At 37.7% G+C, this 18,632-nt stretch overlaps 1 protein-coding gene across 5 annotated transcripts in view; it reads right to left on the bottom strand.

The window, feature by feature from the left end:
- Positions 1–18,632, bottom strand: part of LOC126457332 (E3 ubiquitin-protein ligase CBL) — a 181,277-nt gene that overhangs the window by 137,140 nt on the left and 25,505 nt on the right. For 4 of the 5 annotated variants that reach the window (XM_050093538.1, XM_050093541.1, XM_050093540.1 and 1 more), the window contains exons 3-6: positions 17,183–17,314; positions 4,164–4,301; positions 3,818–4,040; positions 3,489–3,629 (exon numbers count right to left, since the gene is read on the bottom strand). In XM_050093538.1, the coding sequence (XP_049949495.1) occupies positions 3,489–3,629; positions 3,818–4,040; positions 4,164–4,301; positions 17,183–17,314 (634 nt within the window). The remainder of the gene's footprint in view (positions 1–3,488; positions 3,630–3,817; positions 4,041–4,163; positions 4,302–17,182; positions 17,315–18,632) is intronic. The other variant, XM_050093539.1, reaches the window with a different exon arrangement.

Here is an 18,632-nt window from a genome sequence, read left to right as displayed (position 1 = left end):
CTTGTAATCAGCAGTGATAGCTCTTTAACTGTTGCTGTTACACAAGATTACGATATCACACACACACACACACACACACACACACACACACACACACGTATCACATTTCATGCGAGTCTCACCAAAACAGAATGACTACCAAAGCACTGCATCATGCAACTTTAAGGGACCATTTCCTTATTTCAGAATACAGAACCATATCAGTTTCTACCTACACTAACTGTAATTGAGGAAACAGCAATTGTGCTGCTAAGAAGGAAAGGCAACATAAATGTGCTAAGTTGTCAATCTTGTGTGAACTAAGTAATTCCTTTTGTGATTGCATTAATATCCAAAACTGTCACCAGAGAGAACTAAGTCAAACTACAAATTTCCATAGGTCACTTTTGTGGAATGTTAGCAGTGTAAACACTGTTACAATCCTTCAAAGGTTCATCAAGATAATGTTATACTAAACAAGTCGACATATTTAAGGTCACTAGCAAGGACTGTTGCTGAACAATGTTATAGTACATTTTGGAAGCAATGACAAACAGAACTCCTTAACTTCAAATTTTACACAGGCTACAACAAAGTCATCTTCCTAAATAGATTCTGTAGCCAAATATATTAAACAACTAAATCTGGAAGAAGGAAATGAATGAGGAAAATTGTAGTCTACATATAAATTACAGAATACCTTCAAAAATATTGCTACAGTAATAGTGTGCACCTGGAAGTCGGCCCTTGAAAAAAAAAAAGAAAAAAACCTCCCGTAACTTACACTGTGTTATGTGATTAAAATACCTTGATATGATTCCAACTCATTTCTTACAGGAACACCCTATTTTATTTGCAAAGGAAAAACTGTCAGGTTTAGGTGTGTTGTCACGTCAATATAATTTCTTATGTACAACATTCATACTGAAATTGTGCATAAAGCAACAGTCTTAAGAACTTATTACACCATTCATAAGTATCTAACTATTACAGATTTAGAAGCAAACAATAATTCTATAAATGAAAGGATGTTGCTCGTTTCAAATAAACCTGTACCACTTTAAATTTAAAAGGTAGTATTCATATATTTATTATGTCAAGTACTTTTGCCTGCCTCTCTATGCAATACTCTGCATATTTCAGCATATGAAAAACAATTTTATTAGTAATTTGGTTCCTTACAAAAATAATAACATGTACTACCTACTTTTATATTTACATTATCTAGTACAATCAACAATACAGAACATACTAAAATATAGTACACAATATTGCACAAGACAAAATTTACACATTTAGCAGTCCATTTAATTTTACTCGGCATTTGCTTCATAGGTCATTGTAAGAGGTATTGCCTATAGTTATTCAAGTGACTGCACTTTTAACTTTGATATATATTACTAAAGTTAAGGAATGCAAAAATTTTAAAAAGGCAAGCTGTTATATAGCAAATTTAAGAAATGCACACTTCCTATGAATGGCTAATTTAAAAAATGGCTGGAAAAATATGGTAAGACTACTTAAAGCTTACTGCTCATTTTATACAAGAACAACTATCCAAAACTGTTCCAATTCCACTGTACATCAGCAAAATGTACTTATCAATAAATCAGCCAGAGCCTCGAGTCATTTCTACAACACTGTTTAGCAAAACCAGAGAAAGTTAGTTTCCACTATTAACAAATAAGAGTCTATTCATCATATGTCACTTCACTTGGTCTACAAAAAGGGAAATTTTTATGATAAGATTTAATATAAAACAAGCTGTAATGGAAAATGTAGGTATCTTTTCTCTTCAGAATATATCAGGCTCTTATTTTGATGTATAGTTTCTATATTTCTGTCTGTGCATCATCTAAATTCTGCAATCCAACTTTTCAACTAACGGAACTCTTTAAATTTATTATACGTACATGTAACATTTAGCTGTGTCAGCCAGTAATGTAACCGATACTGGCACGCACGCACACGCACACGCACGCACGCACGTGTGTACACACACACACACACACACACACACACACACACACACACACACACACCTCTTGTACGCATATATCCTGTCGTTAAGGACATACCAATGATTGTGAAATTTCTATTTGGAATAGAAAGAAAAGCAGAGGGCTTATGAAGTTAACATGACAAACTTCACCTTTTTGAAAGTTTACTTAGAAAGCAAACACAATGTTCAGATTTATTTTCATACAGACAATAAAATAAATGCATAATACAGGAAAATGGAACTTTCATTGGGGCTCCACATGGTTTCTCATGCAAATGTACATGCATACATGCACACATGCACACTGTGAGTAATAACAAAACAGGAGATAAGAGGATGTGGAGATGTGTGATGGAAAAGAGGAATGCTCACACATGTGTACCATGTGCGTATGCAACCTCGAATGATGTTCTCTCAAAGTAACTATTGAATCAGATTGCCCTCACAAAATACTTATCATTATAATTGCTGATTAAATTATCACAGTATTATTGTTACACGTGATATACATCTATAATTTGCAGCAAAACAAAAGATAAGGCTGTGTTTTTAATATCTTATGATATGCAATGTAATAAATAAAAATACCTGGAAGTTCAAGAATGTATGAATCTCCCAGTACTTAAGCAACAAGTACATAAGTTCTATTATATACACTTGAGAATTTCAGTAACAGTCTACTGTACTATTCAAAATACAATTATAAAAAATCACTGTACAATATAAAATCAATCTTGTAGCCATTTAACTCCTGGATAACATGTACTTGAAAGATAATAAACAGACAAGTCTTATCACAGACAAAGCTCCTGAACAGCATAATAAGTTTACAATATGAAACTTATGTAATATTTATGATTAATACTGATTCAAAACTCATATTAATATTGAGATTGAATAGAAATTCCATTGTTCAAGAAATGAACCATCACAAAATGAAGATCCTCTTCTCAATATTAGGAGCTGACCTTTGAACACAGTTCAAATAACAAATGATAACACATCACTGTACCAACTGTACTTAATTGCTTCAAATATTTCAGTCAATTTTGTTGGTCAAATGTGTCCAGGGCTAGCTTGAATAATTATGTTGTAATGATTTTGTTGTCATCAACACTCAAGATTAAATGAATAGTCAAGTGTTACACACACACACACACACACACACAACTGGGGTGGGGGGGAGGGGGAGGGGGAGGGGGAGGACTGTTTTGCCTGAACTGTCTTAAACCCATGCATATTGCAATACTAAAATAACAATATCTGAACAAATTTAAGTCCATCATTCATGTGAGTATATTACTACAATAAAACCCACAGTATGGGAACTTTTGAACTTAGCATACACATGGAACAGCCAGAATATTGTTAGAAGAATACACCAAACAGCAACATGAAGCAACTGACAAAGCAAGCAACATACAGGCTCAAAATAACACAGACAGAAAGCAGGCAGAATAAAATGTAAGTGGAGGAGTGGGGGCTATTATTCAGATGGAAGTGCTACCTCTTCATCTTCATCTAGATCCACAAGGTTTCCTGTAGAGCCAGCTTTATGCTGTCTCTTTGGGTCAAATGGATCAACCACTATTTGCTCAGTTCCCTTAATTTCCGCCCGACAGAATGGGCAACCCTGACCTTCAGAGTCCTGCAAAAGTTAGAAGCACACATTAAAATAATATTCCATTTGTCATGATGGGAGTCTATTAAAAATGATTAAAACAATCCACTGTTAATAGTTGCTAGCATTTCAAAGAGAAATTTATACATATTTGGTGGTATATGACTTATCATATGTAAAAATCTGAAGACGTCTAAATGGAAATTTGGTACTCCTACCTGCCAGGATGTTAAGCACGGTGTACACAAAAGATGTCCACAAGGTTCTATTCGAATATCCTTATCATTTTCAGCACAAATTTTACAAAGTTGAAAGGTAGAACCCATTTCACAGTATAATTCATACTGCTCCTGAGTTACTTTTATATGATCTTCTGGTGTTGGCTGAACTGCCCATGAAAGATCAGGATTCACATTACGACCATCAGGATAGAGGTAGCTAAGAGAAGTGGAGGAAAACAGTTGTCATAAAATACCACAGTTTGAAAAATTATGCATTTAACTGATCTATGTAAACACATGATTAACTTCACACTGCAACAGGTGATACACGCAAACTTACAAGCCTTCTCTGTAGCCATCCAGTAAGGCTTGGCACAAGGATTTGTTCTGCGGTATAGTCTGCAGAATATCACCGTCACACGTTACATAACCAATGGCCCACTGTCCGAGTCTCGTGCAACTCAGCCGAAATACATAACTGCAAAAATAATGTGTTTTCATTACACACAGTATTTGGTATTTTTATTTCGCAGCTTAGACGAACTTATATCTACTTGAAGATGTAAGAATAATTCCATCTCATACCCAAATTTGTACATCAAGATTTTTTACACTAAATAAATTATCAGGTTGTAATATAAAAACAAAAATATCACATTTCTTCAAAGAAATGAATTAAAATACTTTTATGAATACCAATGCATAAAAAAGGTAGTAATATTTCTAAAACAATGAAATAGGATATAAAATTTCTTTAGAGTCCTCTTTTTTTCTCTCTTTAAACTTGTTGCCCTCACCCCGGAGACCCTGCTGTAGTTGCCATGCATGCACCAGGTATGCAGACTCACCTCTTCAAAGAAATATTCTGCTTTTTTTAAAACTACTCTGACATTATTAACACATGCTCAGATTCTACCTGTTCAAAAAATCAGCCAACATAAAACCTAAAGCCCTGCTTTTAAAACTGCAATTTCCAAATTGTGTTGTGCAGAACCTGTAGGTACCACAAAATACCAGTACGCATTAAAAAATAAAACAATTATACGAGGTGCATTCAAGTTCTAAGGCCTCCGATTTTTTTTTTTCTAATTAACTACTCACCCAAAATCGATGAAACTGGCGTTACTTCTCGACGTAATCGCCCTGCAGACGTACACATTTTTCACAACGCTGACGCCATGATTCCATGGCAGCAGCAAAGGCTTCTTTAGGAGTCTGTTTTGACCACTGGAAAATCGCTGAGGCAATAGCAGCACAGCTGGTGAATGTGCGGCCACGAAGAGTGTTTTTCATTGTTGGAAAAAGCCAAAAGTCACTAGGAGCCAGGTCAGGTGAGTAGGGAGCGTGAGGAATCACTTCAAAGTTGTTATCACGAAGAAACTGTTGCGTAACGTTAGCTAAATGTGCGGGTGCGTTGTCTTGGTGAAACAGCACATGCGCAGCCCTTCCCGGACGTTTTTGTTGGAGTGCAGGAAGGAATTTGTTCTTCAAAACATTTTCATAGGATGCACCTGTTACCGTAGTGCCCTTTGGAACGCAATGGGTAAGGATTACGCCCTCGCTGTCCCAGAACATGGACACCATCATTTTTTCAGCACTGGCGGTTACCCGAAATTTTTTTGGTGGCGGTGAATCTGTGTGCTTCCATTGAGCTGACTGGCGCTTTGTTTATGGATTGAAAAATGGCATCCACGTCTCATCCATTGTCACAACCGACGAAAAGAAAGTCCCATTCATGCTGTCGTTGCGCGTCAACATTGCTTGGCAACATGCCACACGGGCAGCCATGTGGTCGTCCGTCAGCATTCGTGGCACCCACCTGGATGACACTTTTTGCATTTTCAGGTCGTCATGCAGAATTGTGTGCACAGAACCCACAGAAATGCCAACTCTGGAGGCGATCTGTTCAACAGTCATTCGGCGATCCCCCAAAACAATTCTCTCCACTTTCTCGATCATGTCGTCAGACCGGCTTCTGCGAGCCCGAGGTTGTTTCGGTTTGTTGTCAGACGATGTTCTGCCTTCATTAAACTGTTACACCCACAAACGCACTTTCGACACATCCATAACTCCATCACCACATTTCTCCTTCAACTGTCGATGAATTTCAATTGGTTTCACACCACGCAAATTCAGAAAACAAATGACTGCACGCTGTTCAAGCAAGGAAAACGTTGCCATTTTAAGTATTTAAAACAGTTCTCATTCTCGCCGCTGGCGGTAAAATTCCATCTGCCGTACGGTGCTGCCATCTCTGGGACGTATTGACAATGAACCGGGCCTCATTTTAAAACAATGCGCATGTTTCTATCTCTTTCCAGTCCGGAGAAAAAAAATCGGAGGCCTTAGAACTTGAATGCACCTCGTACTAGAGCCACATTATACTGACAAAATTATGTACTATCAATGCACTTCATCTTCTGGGAGGAAACTCCATACTGCAGGTTAGGGATGCTGGGTAGAAAAAGGACACACTCCCATCTTTTACAGGCAGCAGTATTAAAAAAAAGGAGGGGGGGGGGGGGGGGGGGGGGGGGGGGGGACCTACTGATTAAATCGAAAACTACTACTGCACCTAAGAGGAATCATGTATATTGCTTAGGATGCACAATTGTTTGAAAAGCAGGACAACAAACAAAGTCAGCACTCAACAATGAGACTGTAACTCTTATTGTGTTCTAGCTTCGTTTGATTACAGTAGTTTGCAAACACATTACATGTCAGAAGACAACTGCTGACTCAGGGCTAGGTAACTGACAGGCAAAGAGTAAATATACAAGTAAAGTGTTACGTAATAGAAACATTTTTACAATATGATTACAATTATGCTACATCAACATGTCACTATCATGTTGATGTAATGAAAAGATGAAGATTATTCAGGTGGTAAAGATCACCTTCACCATTCCATGATGACAACAGTTGAGACACTCCTGATCTAAAGTATGAAGCCAAAGGACTACTTTAGCATTGCACAAAATCCATTATCTGTTACAGTGATCAATTTTATTCTGCAATTCAGTTACATTCACAGGGGTAGCAACCAACAATTTCTAAAAAAAAAAAAGGACAGTATTCTCAAATGTTTGAACTGAATCAAGCAACTTTCCCTTATTACCAATGCATTAATTCGGAAATCTTCACAATAGGATAAAATATAGTGCATAATTTTATGTGAGCAAGAGTGCAGTTAAGTGGTAAAAAGCACTAATGAAGCACATCATCTCACTGAAATCTTAATATAGTATTAAAAAAAAAAACTACGAGAATACTAAGACAACAAGAAATAATCTTAATATAGTTTCTCAAACTAAATTAGGCATTACCAGCAATAAAAGAAAGACTCCCAAGTATTTCTCAGGACTGCAATCCTAAGTTTCAAATCAGCATAGTAAGAAATTACTAAAATTTGCACTTACAATAAACGCAAGTTCTGGCCCAAAATGGAAAAATACAAAATTACCTAATCAATGGTAATTTGTATTCAGATGAACAGTGAAAGTTTCAAATACACTATTTTCTGCAAATGTATATTGATAAACTATTCAATTTTTTTATAAAATCTGGCAAAGCTGAGCCTGGAAAGAGAAAGTGAGTATGAATGTGTTTGCAAAATAAAAAGTACATGTATGGAACGGCGTATCAGTGCTCTTGTAAGTTATGCTCTGATGTAACATCAAGAAACTTTAATAAAATATTACTGAAGGACTTGAGGAAGTGGACAAAGATGAATTTGTGGATGCACTATTGTAGGAAGAACCTGACAGGACACAGAAAGATCTAAGTTGGAACAATTCACTTTAAGAAAATGGCATCACCTTAGAAGTATAAAGATTCTTAGGAGAACCAACCATGAAAAAACTGTTCAACAGGAACACAGAAAGTAACTCAAGTGCTAGCACACCAGTTGGGGATGATAGAGAAGAGATGGCTGTGAGAAGACATCAGCCAATCACAAGCCGACCGACCCCTCTCGACAACGCGACAGCAGCTGCCCCTATGTGAAGATGACATAAGCCCAGTGACCAACTGGCGACACTCCAATAGAACAGGCAGCTTCAAGACTAGTGACTTGGATAGACGCGTCAACACTCTTTACTTCACTTGTACACACTACGTAGCACAGACTTGGAATTGTTTATACTGAAGATGATTTAATTTTTCTTATGTTGCCCTTTGCTTGAGACACATCTGTGTAATTGTAAAGTTAAGTATTGTATTTTTACATTTCATAATAAAACTCAGTAATTTGATTTTATTGAATGCTGTCTAGCGATCCGAAAAAGCAGGTTTCTTAGACACTACATATTTGACAATGATCATGGAAACGTAATATCATCAGTTCAATAAGTCACGGCTGAAAAATACTAACACAAATTAGTTGCAAGTGAATGGAACAACTGTTAGAAGCTGACCTGGGGAGGCTCCATTTGTGTTTAGGACATACGTTGGAACACATGATGCAATGTTGACTCCAGACAGATTGAAGAAAGGCAAATCCACATTTACAGCATTTGTAGATTAAGAAAAGGCAATGACAACACTGACCAGAATATACTCTTTGCAATTCTTAAGTTATCAGGTATTAAATGTGGGGAGCAAAAGGTTGTAACTTGTGTGGAAACCAGACTGCAGCCATAAGAATAGAAGAACTTGAAAAGCAAGCAGTAAATGAAGAGGGAGTGAGACAGGGTTTTAAACTATCCTTTACTGCAATAGTCTATTACTCTGATTAAAATTTGACAATTTTGTGAAACACTTGAAGAAATAGTATTAAATTCTATCATCTTACAAACTTTTGTTATGTTTGAATAGGTCTGCAGCAAACACTCTCACATATAAAACTTCCTGGCAGATTAAAACTGTGTGCGCGACCGAGACTCGAACTCGGGACCTTTGACTTTCGCGGGCAAGTGCTCTACCAACTGAGCTACCGAAGCACGACTCACGCCCGGTACTCACAGCTTTACTTCTGCCAGTACCTCATCTCCTACCTTCCAAACTACAGTTTTAATCTGCCAGGAAGTTTCATATCAGCGCACACTCCGCTGCAGAGTGAAAATCTCATACTCTCACATATATATGGACACCGTACACAAACACATCTGCAATAAACTCTCTCACATATGTATGGATACTGTACACAAACATCAATGCTGCTTTTTAAGTAAAGATAACACTCAAAAATGGAAATGTTGTCCTTCAAAAACATTAGCTGAATCAGAACCCAGACCAATATTTTATTTGGTTAGAGAGACTATAATGATTTACTAAGTGGATTGCAAGTGAGAAATTCAGTCACCGTTCATATATCAGAATACTAGGTAAGAACGTTACCAGCTTTTAAGCAGCTATACAATATGATGGTGACACTATGAAACAAGAAGAAAAATTAATCCACAATGAAATTTCTAACAAAGGAAAGAAATCATTTTAAACTGGCTGTAATTGTTGTCATGAGTGAGCAAACGTTCGAGAATGGAACTTAATTCTAATAGCGCTCTTCTTTAGGGGAACAGTGACACCAACTTGGCTGGGATGATTGTGGGGACGGGAGTGATGAGAGAGTAGCAAGTTTCATCATACTTCCAACCATGGAAATCTACACTACATAAACTGGCTTTTTATGAACATCTACCACATTTAAACTGCAGTTTGCCCGAGTCCATTTATAGCTGGGATCGAACAGGCTTTAAAGTTGGACAAATACTCAACAATAGTATTCATTTCTGCAGGAGATGGCAAAAGTCTAGATAATAGCCAAGGCAAACTTATATGTTTCTTGCTGCAATGTTGTCAATGGTCACCATGACATGTGATGGGATTGAAAGGGGGCTGTCAGCTGGTTCTACACAGCCCATGAGAGAGTAGTACGCAATGGATATGTTTGGAAGCAGACAGACATTGTAACATTCACACAACATTATAGAAGCAAAATCTGATATGCACTCAGAGAAAACAGCGGTGTTCTCAAGTAGCACTGTAACGACAATAGCAACATATTTGGAAGAAACAGCCTAATATTTGTGACAACAAATATATAAATTTCACAGCTGTGTTATTAGGATGACGATGATTTAAAATAGTGACACTACTGACTACAGGGCTAGTAAGCAAAAATGGTACAGAAGAAAATGGTCTGAAAACTAATGTAAACCACTTCTTTTAGTTCATTTTAATTCCCCAGGTATTATTAAAATGCAGACAATCAATAAATGGCATGAGTTTAGAATGGATATAACAACTTTTTGGCAGACGTTTCATGTAAATAAAACCGTTTGTAGTTTTAATGAGTCAGAAGATACTAAAAATAAATTTTTTTCAAGAAGCCTCTTAGAAAAAGGGGGTTGGGAGGTCATTTTAAATTCAGGACTGTCTTCTATTCGAGTAAATGTAGTAAAGACGAACATGAAAAGGAATTTAAGTTCAGCGAGAAGAAACAAAAACTTTTTAGGTTTCCCAATGATATTGTAATTTTTCCAAGCACATAAGAGTCCAGCTGAATGGAATGGATGCCTTGAAAAGGGATAACAGAATATCAACAAAATTAAAACAAGGGCATAGAGAGTAGTTGAATTAAATCAGCTGATGCTGAGGTAATTACATCAGTAAATAAGACACCATAGGTTTTAGAATTTTGCTACTTGGGTAATAAAATAATTGATGATGGCTGAAATAGTGGGGAATCTAAAGAGAGTGTGGGAATAGCATGCAAAAAATAATTTTATGAGTTGTATTCAGCAAGAAGATTTTAGACAATATCACCCATAAAATTGGTGCACGAAAATGTTTCAAAATTTGGCTTCTTACAGAGGGTGTCTGGGAAGTAGGGATGGGTATTAAAGTGCTATTGAACTTAAAAATTTCTGATAATATAATTGTTTTATGAACACATAAGTAACTAACTTCTCCCATTTATGTGTAAAAAACTATATCTTCCATATCACCACTCAAGACTCTGCAGCAACCAGCAATGCATTCGCTGAAGTTCTCGATGACAAATTCACAAACATGTGGTGGAATACCGTTAATAACCCTTTTATTTTCACCCTTCAATTGTTGTATTGTTTGTGGTTTGTTCATGTACATTTTTGATTTCACAAATCCCCACAAAAAAAGATCACACAGCATAAGATTGCATGATTTGGTAGGCCACTCCTGGTTGCCTCACAAAGACAGAATTTTTTGAGGAAACTATTCATTCAGCAGAGCAATCAGGATGTGCAATAAGTAACATAATCTTGCTGAAACCAAAAATCATGTTTCATCAATAAGAGGGAAAAACCAATCAGAAAGCATGTTTTGGTAATGGTCGCCATTCACAGTAATGGCAACTCCCACATTACTTTCAAAAAGTACAGGTCCACAACTAACACTACAAAGTCATGTGTTGTGGATGATTTCACCTTCCACAGTCACCCGTGAATTTTTGTTACACCAAATTCTGCAGTTCTGCTAACTGACGTACCCACTGGGGTGGAAGTACACCTCATCTGAGAAAATTATTCCTCTTGTGAAGATCTCATTCTTCACTTGTTGAGCCAAGACCCATTGGGCAAATTGATGTCTGTTTCCTTGATATGCTGGCTTCAACTCTTGTATACGTCTAATCTTGTACACATGCATTTCTAGATCTTTTGAAACAATTTCACTGAGTGAAATTGGTGATAAATTCAATTGTTGAGCTCGTCGGCGAACCAATATTCTGGGACTTATTGTCACATTGCCATGCTTGATAGCAATGTTTTCTCATGTTTGAACAGAATGCAGTCATCCTGTTTCCTTAAAGTTTGAAACAGAACCCGTGGTCTCAAACTCCCAGATCAACTTCCAAACCTATGATCAGTTTTAGCAGCATTGTGTCCAAAAGTCACACAATATTCATGAAAGGTTGCCATGGGACTTTCACTGTTTTTGAAATAACATTTTATCGCTTGGATATGTTGCTCAGTTGTCATCTGCACCATGACGAAAATAAATGTCAAACAACAATGCTCACCACACAAAAGCTATCAGACTACTAATGGAAAGGATCACAGATTGCAAACATGAAAAAACCACAGCTGCCAACCATCATAGGACGAAATGGTGCACTATTCAAATTCGTCCTTGCTTTCTGGACACCCATTGTCTTAGGAAATGACGGCATAATGAATAACAAACATGAAACTTTGCATGTAGTAATCCAACATAAGTTCTCAAATAGAAAGTTTCATTTATGTACTTTACAATACAGAAAAATTAAGTGCAAAGTAAAGATTTTGTAAAAAGATAAAAAAATGTGTTTTCTGCAAAGAACTATATTCTGTACTACTTCCCAAATTGTGTGCATTAGAAAGACCTTGATTTTAATCACATAAAAGTGTATTTCATTACCAAACATGTGCTACAATGTTATCTCATTTGATTTGAAGTTGGACACGAGAATCACTGGAAGAAAAAACATTATCTTCTGATCCTTATATCTCACAGAGTAACGCATGTCGAACATGAAACTTAATACACAATAGGTCAGTAGCACAAGGATGTGGAATACAAATTTTCATTCACCCACTATTTTGCAATAATCTACAAATTTGTTGAAAAGATGACAATTTTTGTGGAAAGGTGTAAAAATGGTACATTTGACACTTCTTTTACACATACCATTTCCTATTTAAGCTTCAAAACCAGTCTCACTAAAAAAAAATGTTTTAAGACTACCCAGAACATAGGTTTAATTTTCAACATGGGTCAACAAGCAAATTTGAGGGAACGTACCACAGCAACAGGCTACACTGCAGTAACCTGTTGTCTATGTTTCACTGCATTTGATTTTTATTTTTAAATTCACAAGTACACTGAAGATCCAAAGAACATGGTATGCCTGCCCAATATCGTACAAGACCCAGTGAGCACGCAGAAGTGCCGCAAAATGACGTGACATGGACTCGACCAATGTCTAAAGTACTGCTGGAGGGAATTGACACCATGAATCGTGTGTGGCTGTCCATACACCTGCAAGAGTACGAGGGGCTGGAGATCTCTTCTGAACAGCACATTGCAAGGCATCCCAAATATGCTCAATAACATTCATATCTGGAGAGTTTGGTGGTCAATGGAAGTGTTTAAACTCCAAAGAGTGTTCCTGGAGTAACTCTGTAGCAATTATGGACATATGTGATTTGCATTGTCACGCTGGAATTGACCAGTTCTGTCGGAATGCACAATGGACACGAATGGATGCAGGTGATCAGGCAGGATGTCACCTGTCAAGAGTCATATATAGATGTATCGGGGGTCCCATATCACACCAACTGCACAAGCCCCACAACATTACAGAGCCCCCACCAGCTTGAACAGTCCCCTGCTGACATGCAGGGTCCATGGATTCATGTTGTCTCCATACCCACACATGTCCATCCACTCAATACAATTTCAAATGAGACTTGTCGGACTAGGCAACATGTTTCTGGTCATCAACAGTCCAATGTCTGTGATGATGGGCCCAGATGAGGTTAAAGTTTAGTGTCGTACAGTCATCAAGGGTACACAAGTGGGCCTTCGGCTCCCATAGCCCATTTCGATGATGTTTCATTGAATGGATCACAGGCTGACACTTGATGGCCCAACACTGAAATCTGCAGCAATTTGTGGAAGGGTTGCACTTCTGTCACATTGAACGATTCTCTTCAGTCGTCGTCGATCCCATTCTTGCGAGATCTTTTTCCGGCCGCAGCGTCATCGAAGATTTGATGTTTTACCGGATTCCTGATATTCACGGTACACTCTTTAAATTGTCGTACAGGAAAATCCCCAATTCTTCACTACCTCAGAGATGCTGTGGCCCATCACTCATGCGCCAACTATAACAACACATTCAAATTCACTTCAATGTTGATAACCTGCCAGCGTAGCAGCAGTAACCAACCTAACAACTGCGGTAGACACATGTCTTATACAAGCATTGCCGACCGCAGTGCCGTATTCTGCTGTTCTGTATTTCAATACATAAGCCTATACCAGTTTCTTTGGCGCTTCAGTATAGTATCTCACTATATTGGGTTCGTACGTGTTCTTCATCTAGGTTCCCAAGCCTCACATTTGGTTTCTTGGTTTAGATTCCAAAGCCTTGTCTGCTTCTGAAGGCAATTGTTAAGTACCTTATCTCCGATTCTCAAATCTGTAAGAGCATCTTTCACATGTGGAAAGCAAAAAGTAATATCAATTTAGCATTTATCTTCTCAACATTATGATTTATATTTTCCAAAATTTTTGAACCACTCTGCAGTTCATTTTCTGGAAATGATACCATCAGCCAATAATACTGATGGAACAGATCACCTGGAAATAAAATGAGTTTCTGGTACCCAACAAGCATCCTGTCTTTCGGGCAAATAAAATGAATGAGCCAATTCTTGAGGACGCATGAACATTACTGGTGTCCCATCTTGTTTTGTCGATATCTCAGTGCCACAATGCTGAGAAGTTTAAAATCTAAATTGATATTACTTTTTGTTTGCCGAAGGAACAGAACTTAAAATGTCTCCCATGTATGGGAATATACAAAATGAATGTATGAGAGCAGGTTGTAGACACATGGCTGATGACATGGGAATTTGGGTCTGGCAGAGTGTCATGATCAGACAGCCTAATGGTAAGCCAACTTCCCACGATGACCTTGGTGTGTGACAAATTTCAACTTGATAGATCCAATCAATCCTGAGAAAACTGGCTTTTTATAGACAGACAGACAGACAGACAATAAAGCGCCCACATAATGGTTCCATTTTTACCGGTTGAGGTACAGAACCCTAAAACAGTAAGTAAACTGTTTATTATTTCAAAAGTAATCATTATAATATAATCAATATAATCATATTAATACATGTATCCCAATGTGAAACAAGACAATCACTGCACTCATGAAAATATGTTTGCAGTCGCCTACAGAGGCACGATTGTACCCCATGTGTGCACCTCTTCATCCACAGCAAATTGACGGTCATTAATGTCATTTTCAGGGCTCCAAAAATAAGGTAATCTACTGGGTAGAAATCAGGAGTGTATGGGGGATGTGTAAGAACTTTCCAGCAAAACTTCTGTAGTTTGTTTTGATTACAATGCAAAAGTTTCACTGGGCAGGACATACACATCCCCCATACAGTTCCAATCTCTCCTCGTGCAATTTTCATCGTTTTTGAGCCCTGAATAATCCTCGTGCAATTTTCATCATTTTTGAGCCCTGAATAACAACATTTGTGGCTATCAATTTGTTTTGGATGAAGAGCTGCACTCACGAGTACAATCTTAGTCCCGAAGACAATCACAAATATTTTTCCATGACGGCATTTACTGCCTTGTCTCACAGAGGGATAAATGAATTAACAGTTAAAGTAATTACTTTTGAAATAATAAACAGTTTAGTTACTTTCTTCCATCTGTCTCATTTTCAGCTGCAGTTTTGTCTGTTCAGGTTAATCTCTGGAACAACTGTAGGAATTTTAATACTGCTGTCCGTAATAGACAGACTGATTCATGAGAAAGGTTTGAGTATTCAATTTATAAATATTTAACAGAAATTGGCTGAAGTATGATGAATTAAAGTCCCAGCTCACAGGTACATGACAGAATTCATAAATTCCAGACAACAGGTTCAGTTCACAATGCACCATGAACTGGTATGCCCACAATTTTAAGAGAATAGAAGCTTGACAATATTTTTTACATCATGTTGTGAAGTCCATCAGAACCAGTGAGCAGATTATCGCAAGAGGGTAAAGTCTGTCATACGACACCACATACGGCTGCAACCAAAAAATGGGGATGTGATCCGTATAAACTTACTGCTGTGCAACAGTTACATTGTATGGACCATGTGGAATGAACAACGTATTGTGAATGGTTTCAGTGACATGGAGTTGGTGTTTTACATTGAACCTTTTTCACTGATGTGGCTTGGTTTCACCTATCTGGCTACATTCATTCTGAAAATTCATGAATTTGGTCATCAGAAAATCAACATGCTCAAGTGCAACGCCATTCCAAGCAGGGAAAGTCGAAATGTGGGTTGCAATAACGCAAGTGTGAATTATAGGGTCAATCTTTGAAACTACCGTCACTTTCGATGTCTATTGTTCCTATACAGTTCATGCATTTATTGCCCTGATGAATGAAAGTGAAAGCACTCATTCACTTCTCCGACAAAACAACGCTACTGCTCATACAACACATCAGTCCTTACAACTTTTAGATTAAATCTTTGGAGGCAGAGTAATCACGAAAGATCTCTGGCACCCACACTCACCGAATCTGTCTCAGCCTAACTATTTCCTTTGGGGGTGTGGCTAAGACATTTGTGTATCAAAATAACCCAAAGACAACAGATGAACTGAAGACAGCAATAATTGATACCTGGATTTGATTACATGTGAAACATTGGTAAATGTGTCTGTAAATAACTGTAAACATGTTGAACTATGCCTTCAACTATGCCAACTATGCATTTCCCACACATACTGTGATATTGGAAAGTACAGTGTATTTTATTTTAAATACTATGATTAATTACTTTCGTTCTTTTAATTGTAATAATGTTGAATTCCATCTTCCAACGTAATTGGAGCCACTACCAGTGAATCCCAGCCCCTACCTTCCACAGCGATATGAATGGGCTGCCAACCTTACGTGCCCTGCAAGACAAGACCGGCAGAGCTCACTGCTGCGGAGAGACTTCATGGACACACTGTATAAGATGTAACAGATATTTGTAAGATAGATATTTCGCATTCTTTTAAATTTATATGCCAAATAAATTACAAATACTAGTTTTGTCGAAATTGAACAATTCATTTTTCTCTTAGTGTAATGTACAATGTTGTATTTGTGATCAAAGGAAGTTTGTAGACTTTCATCCGGACCTAATTTAGTAATTCCTGTTCATTGGCAATGTGTACAAGAAATTCAGATTTAAAATATGGCATGGCATTCACCTACCAATAACCCATTTAAAGTAATATCAACCAGTAACAGTATGAGCATTATAACAACAGGTGTCAAGGATTAAGAAGCTGAGACACTTCTGGGTAAATTTCTCAAACAAAAAAAAAGGGAGGGGGAGAGGGAGAGGGAGAGGGAGAGGGAGAGGGAGAGGGAGAGGGAGAGGGAGAGGGAGAGGGAGAGGGAGAGGGAGAGGGAGAGGGAGAGGGAGAGGGAGAGGGAGAGGGAGAGGGAGAGGGAGAGAAGAGAGAGATACTGCATCACTTCTGTAGAGTTTGCAAAGACAGACATTGAAGACTACTGTATCCAAAGCATTACTTTTCCAGTAGGGTTCTCAAATTCCTCATGAATTCATAATACAAAAATACTTCATATAATTACCTTCCAGGCTTATTGATATATTTTTGTAACCGAGCCTTCACTTCATCATATGTCAGAAATGCCACATAGCCAGGATGTGTTACTGCCAGGATTTGCCAGTTCCTAAGCAGTGTGTTCCAAGGCTGAAATAACCTGTTTAAAAAAGAAAATACACTTGAGTACATTTATTACAACAGCTGTGAAACTACATCCTTGGGCCAGTATTTAAGCCTGCATAGAAGAAAATGTAAAAATAGCTCTGAACTGACACTTCTCTACTTCCTCCCTACACAAACAGGTTATCATTCTCATATCATTCCACTTGACACTTCCAATATTTCTTGATGTGCAGTTACTATGGCAAATAGCAATGAATTTAAGATTAAAATTCTTTCAACTATTGCTTTCTTCCATTAACTATGTTTCATCCGTTTTGGTGAAGTTCATAAATGTTGTCGTCTACACTACTATGTTCACAAATTAAATAAGAAATGAATAAAACAACAGAAAGTGAACCAAAGTTCAATTATAAAGATATCTATCAAAGATAATTGTTGTTCCCCCACCTCCAGATTATTGTAAATCCTTAAATGTCACATGCTCTTGCATTAAATTTTTTGCCACAGTTAAAAGATATTTTCAGTAGTGCATGGGCATCACTACATCACTTGAGTGGTACTGATTCTAAAGAAAAAATGGTTAATGTATTTACTTATTACCACACAGCGCTACAATTATAGAGAGAGAGAGAGAGAGAGAGAGAGAGAGAGAGAGAGAGAGAGAAACATTCACATGGGAAAAATATATCTAAAAACCAAGATGATGTGACTTACCAAACGAAAGCGCTGGCACGTCGATAGACACACAAACAAACACAAACATACACACAAAATTCAAGCTTTCGCAACAAACTGTTGCCTCATCAGGAAAGAGGGAAGGAGAGGGAAAGACGAAAGGATGTGGGTTTTAAGGGAGAGGGTAAGGAGTCATTCCAATCCCGGGAGCGGAAAGACTTACCTTAGGGGGAAAAAAGTACGGGTATACACTCGCGCACACACACACATATCCATCCACACATATACAGACACAAGCAGACATATACAGAGGCAAAGAGTTTGGGCAGAGATCTAGGAAAGTTTAATACACAACACAGTGAACACTATATTGAATTTTCTCTTCTACTGAAATAAATTTTTCATGATTATGTATTCCAGCAGATATGGTAATTCTCTGGCCCAAACTCTTTGCCTCTGTACATGTCTGCTTGTGTCTGTATATGTGTGGATGGATGTGTGTGTGTGTGGGAGTGTATACCTGTCCTTTTTTCCTCCTAAGGTAAGTCTTTTCGCACCCGGTATTGGAATGACTCCTTACCCTCTCCCTTAAAACCCAAATCCTTTCGTCTTTCCCTCTCCTTCCCTCTTTCCTGACGAGGCAACGGTTGGTTGCGAAAGCTAGAATTTTGTGTGTA

Source organism: Schistocerca serialis, chromosome 2 (genome assembly GCF_023864345.2).
Source record: "Schistocerca serialis cubense isolate TAMUIC-IGC-003099 chromosome 2, iqSchSeri2.2, whole genome shotgun sequence".
Lineage (NCBI taxonomy): Eukaryota > Metazoa > Arthropoda > Insecta > Orthoptera > Acrididae > Schistocerca > Schistocerca serialis.
The sequence above is the reverse complement of the archived record's forward strand: the minus strand, read 5'-3'. Positions and strand labels throughout refer to the sequence as shown.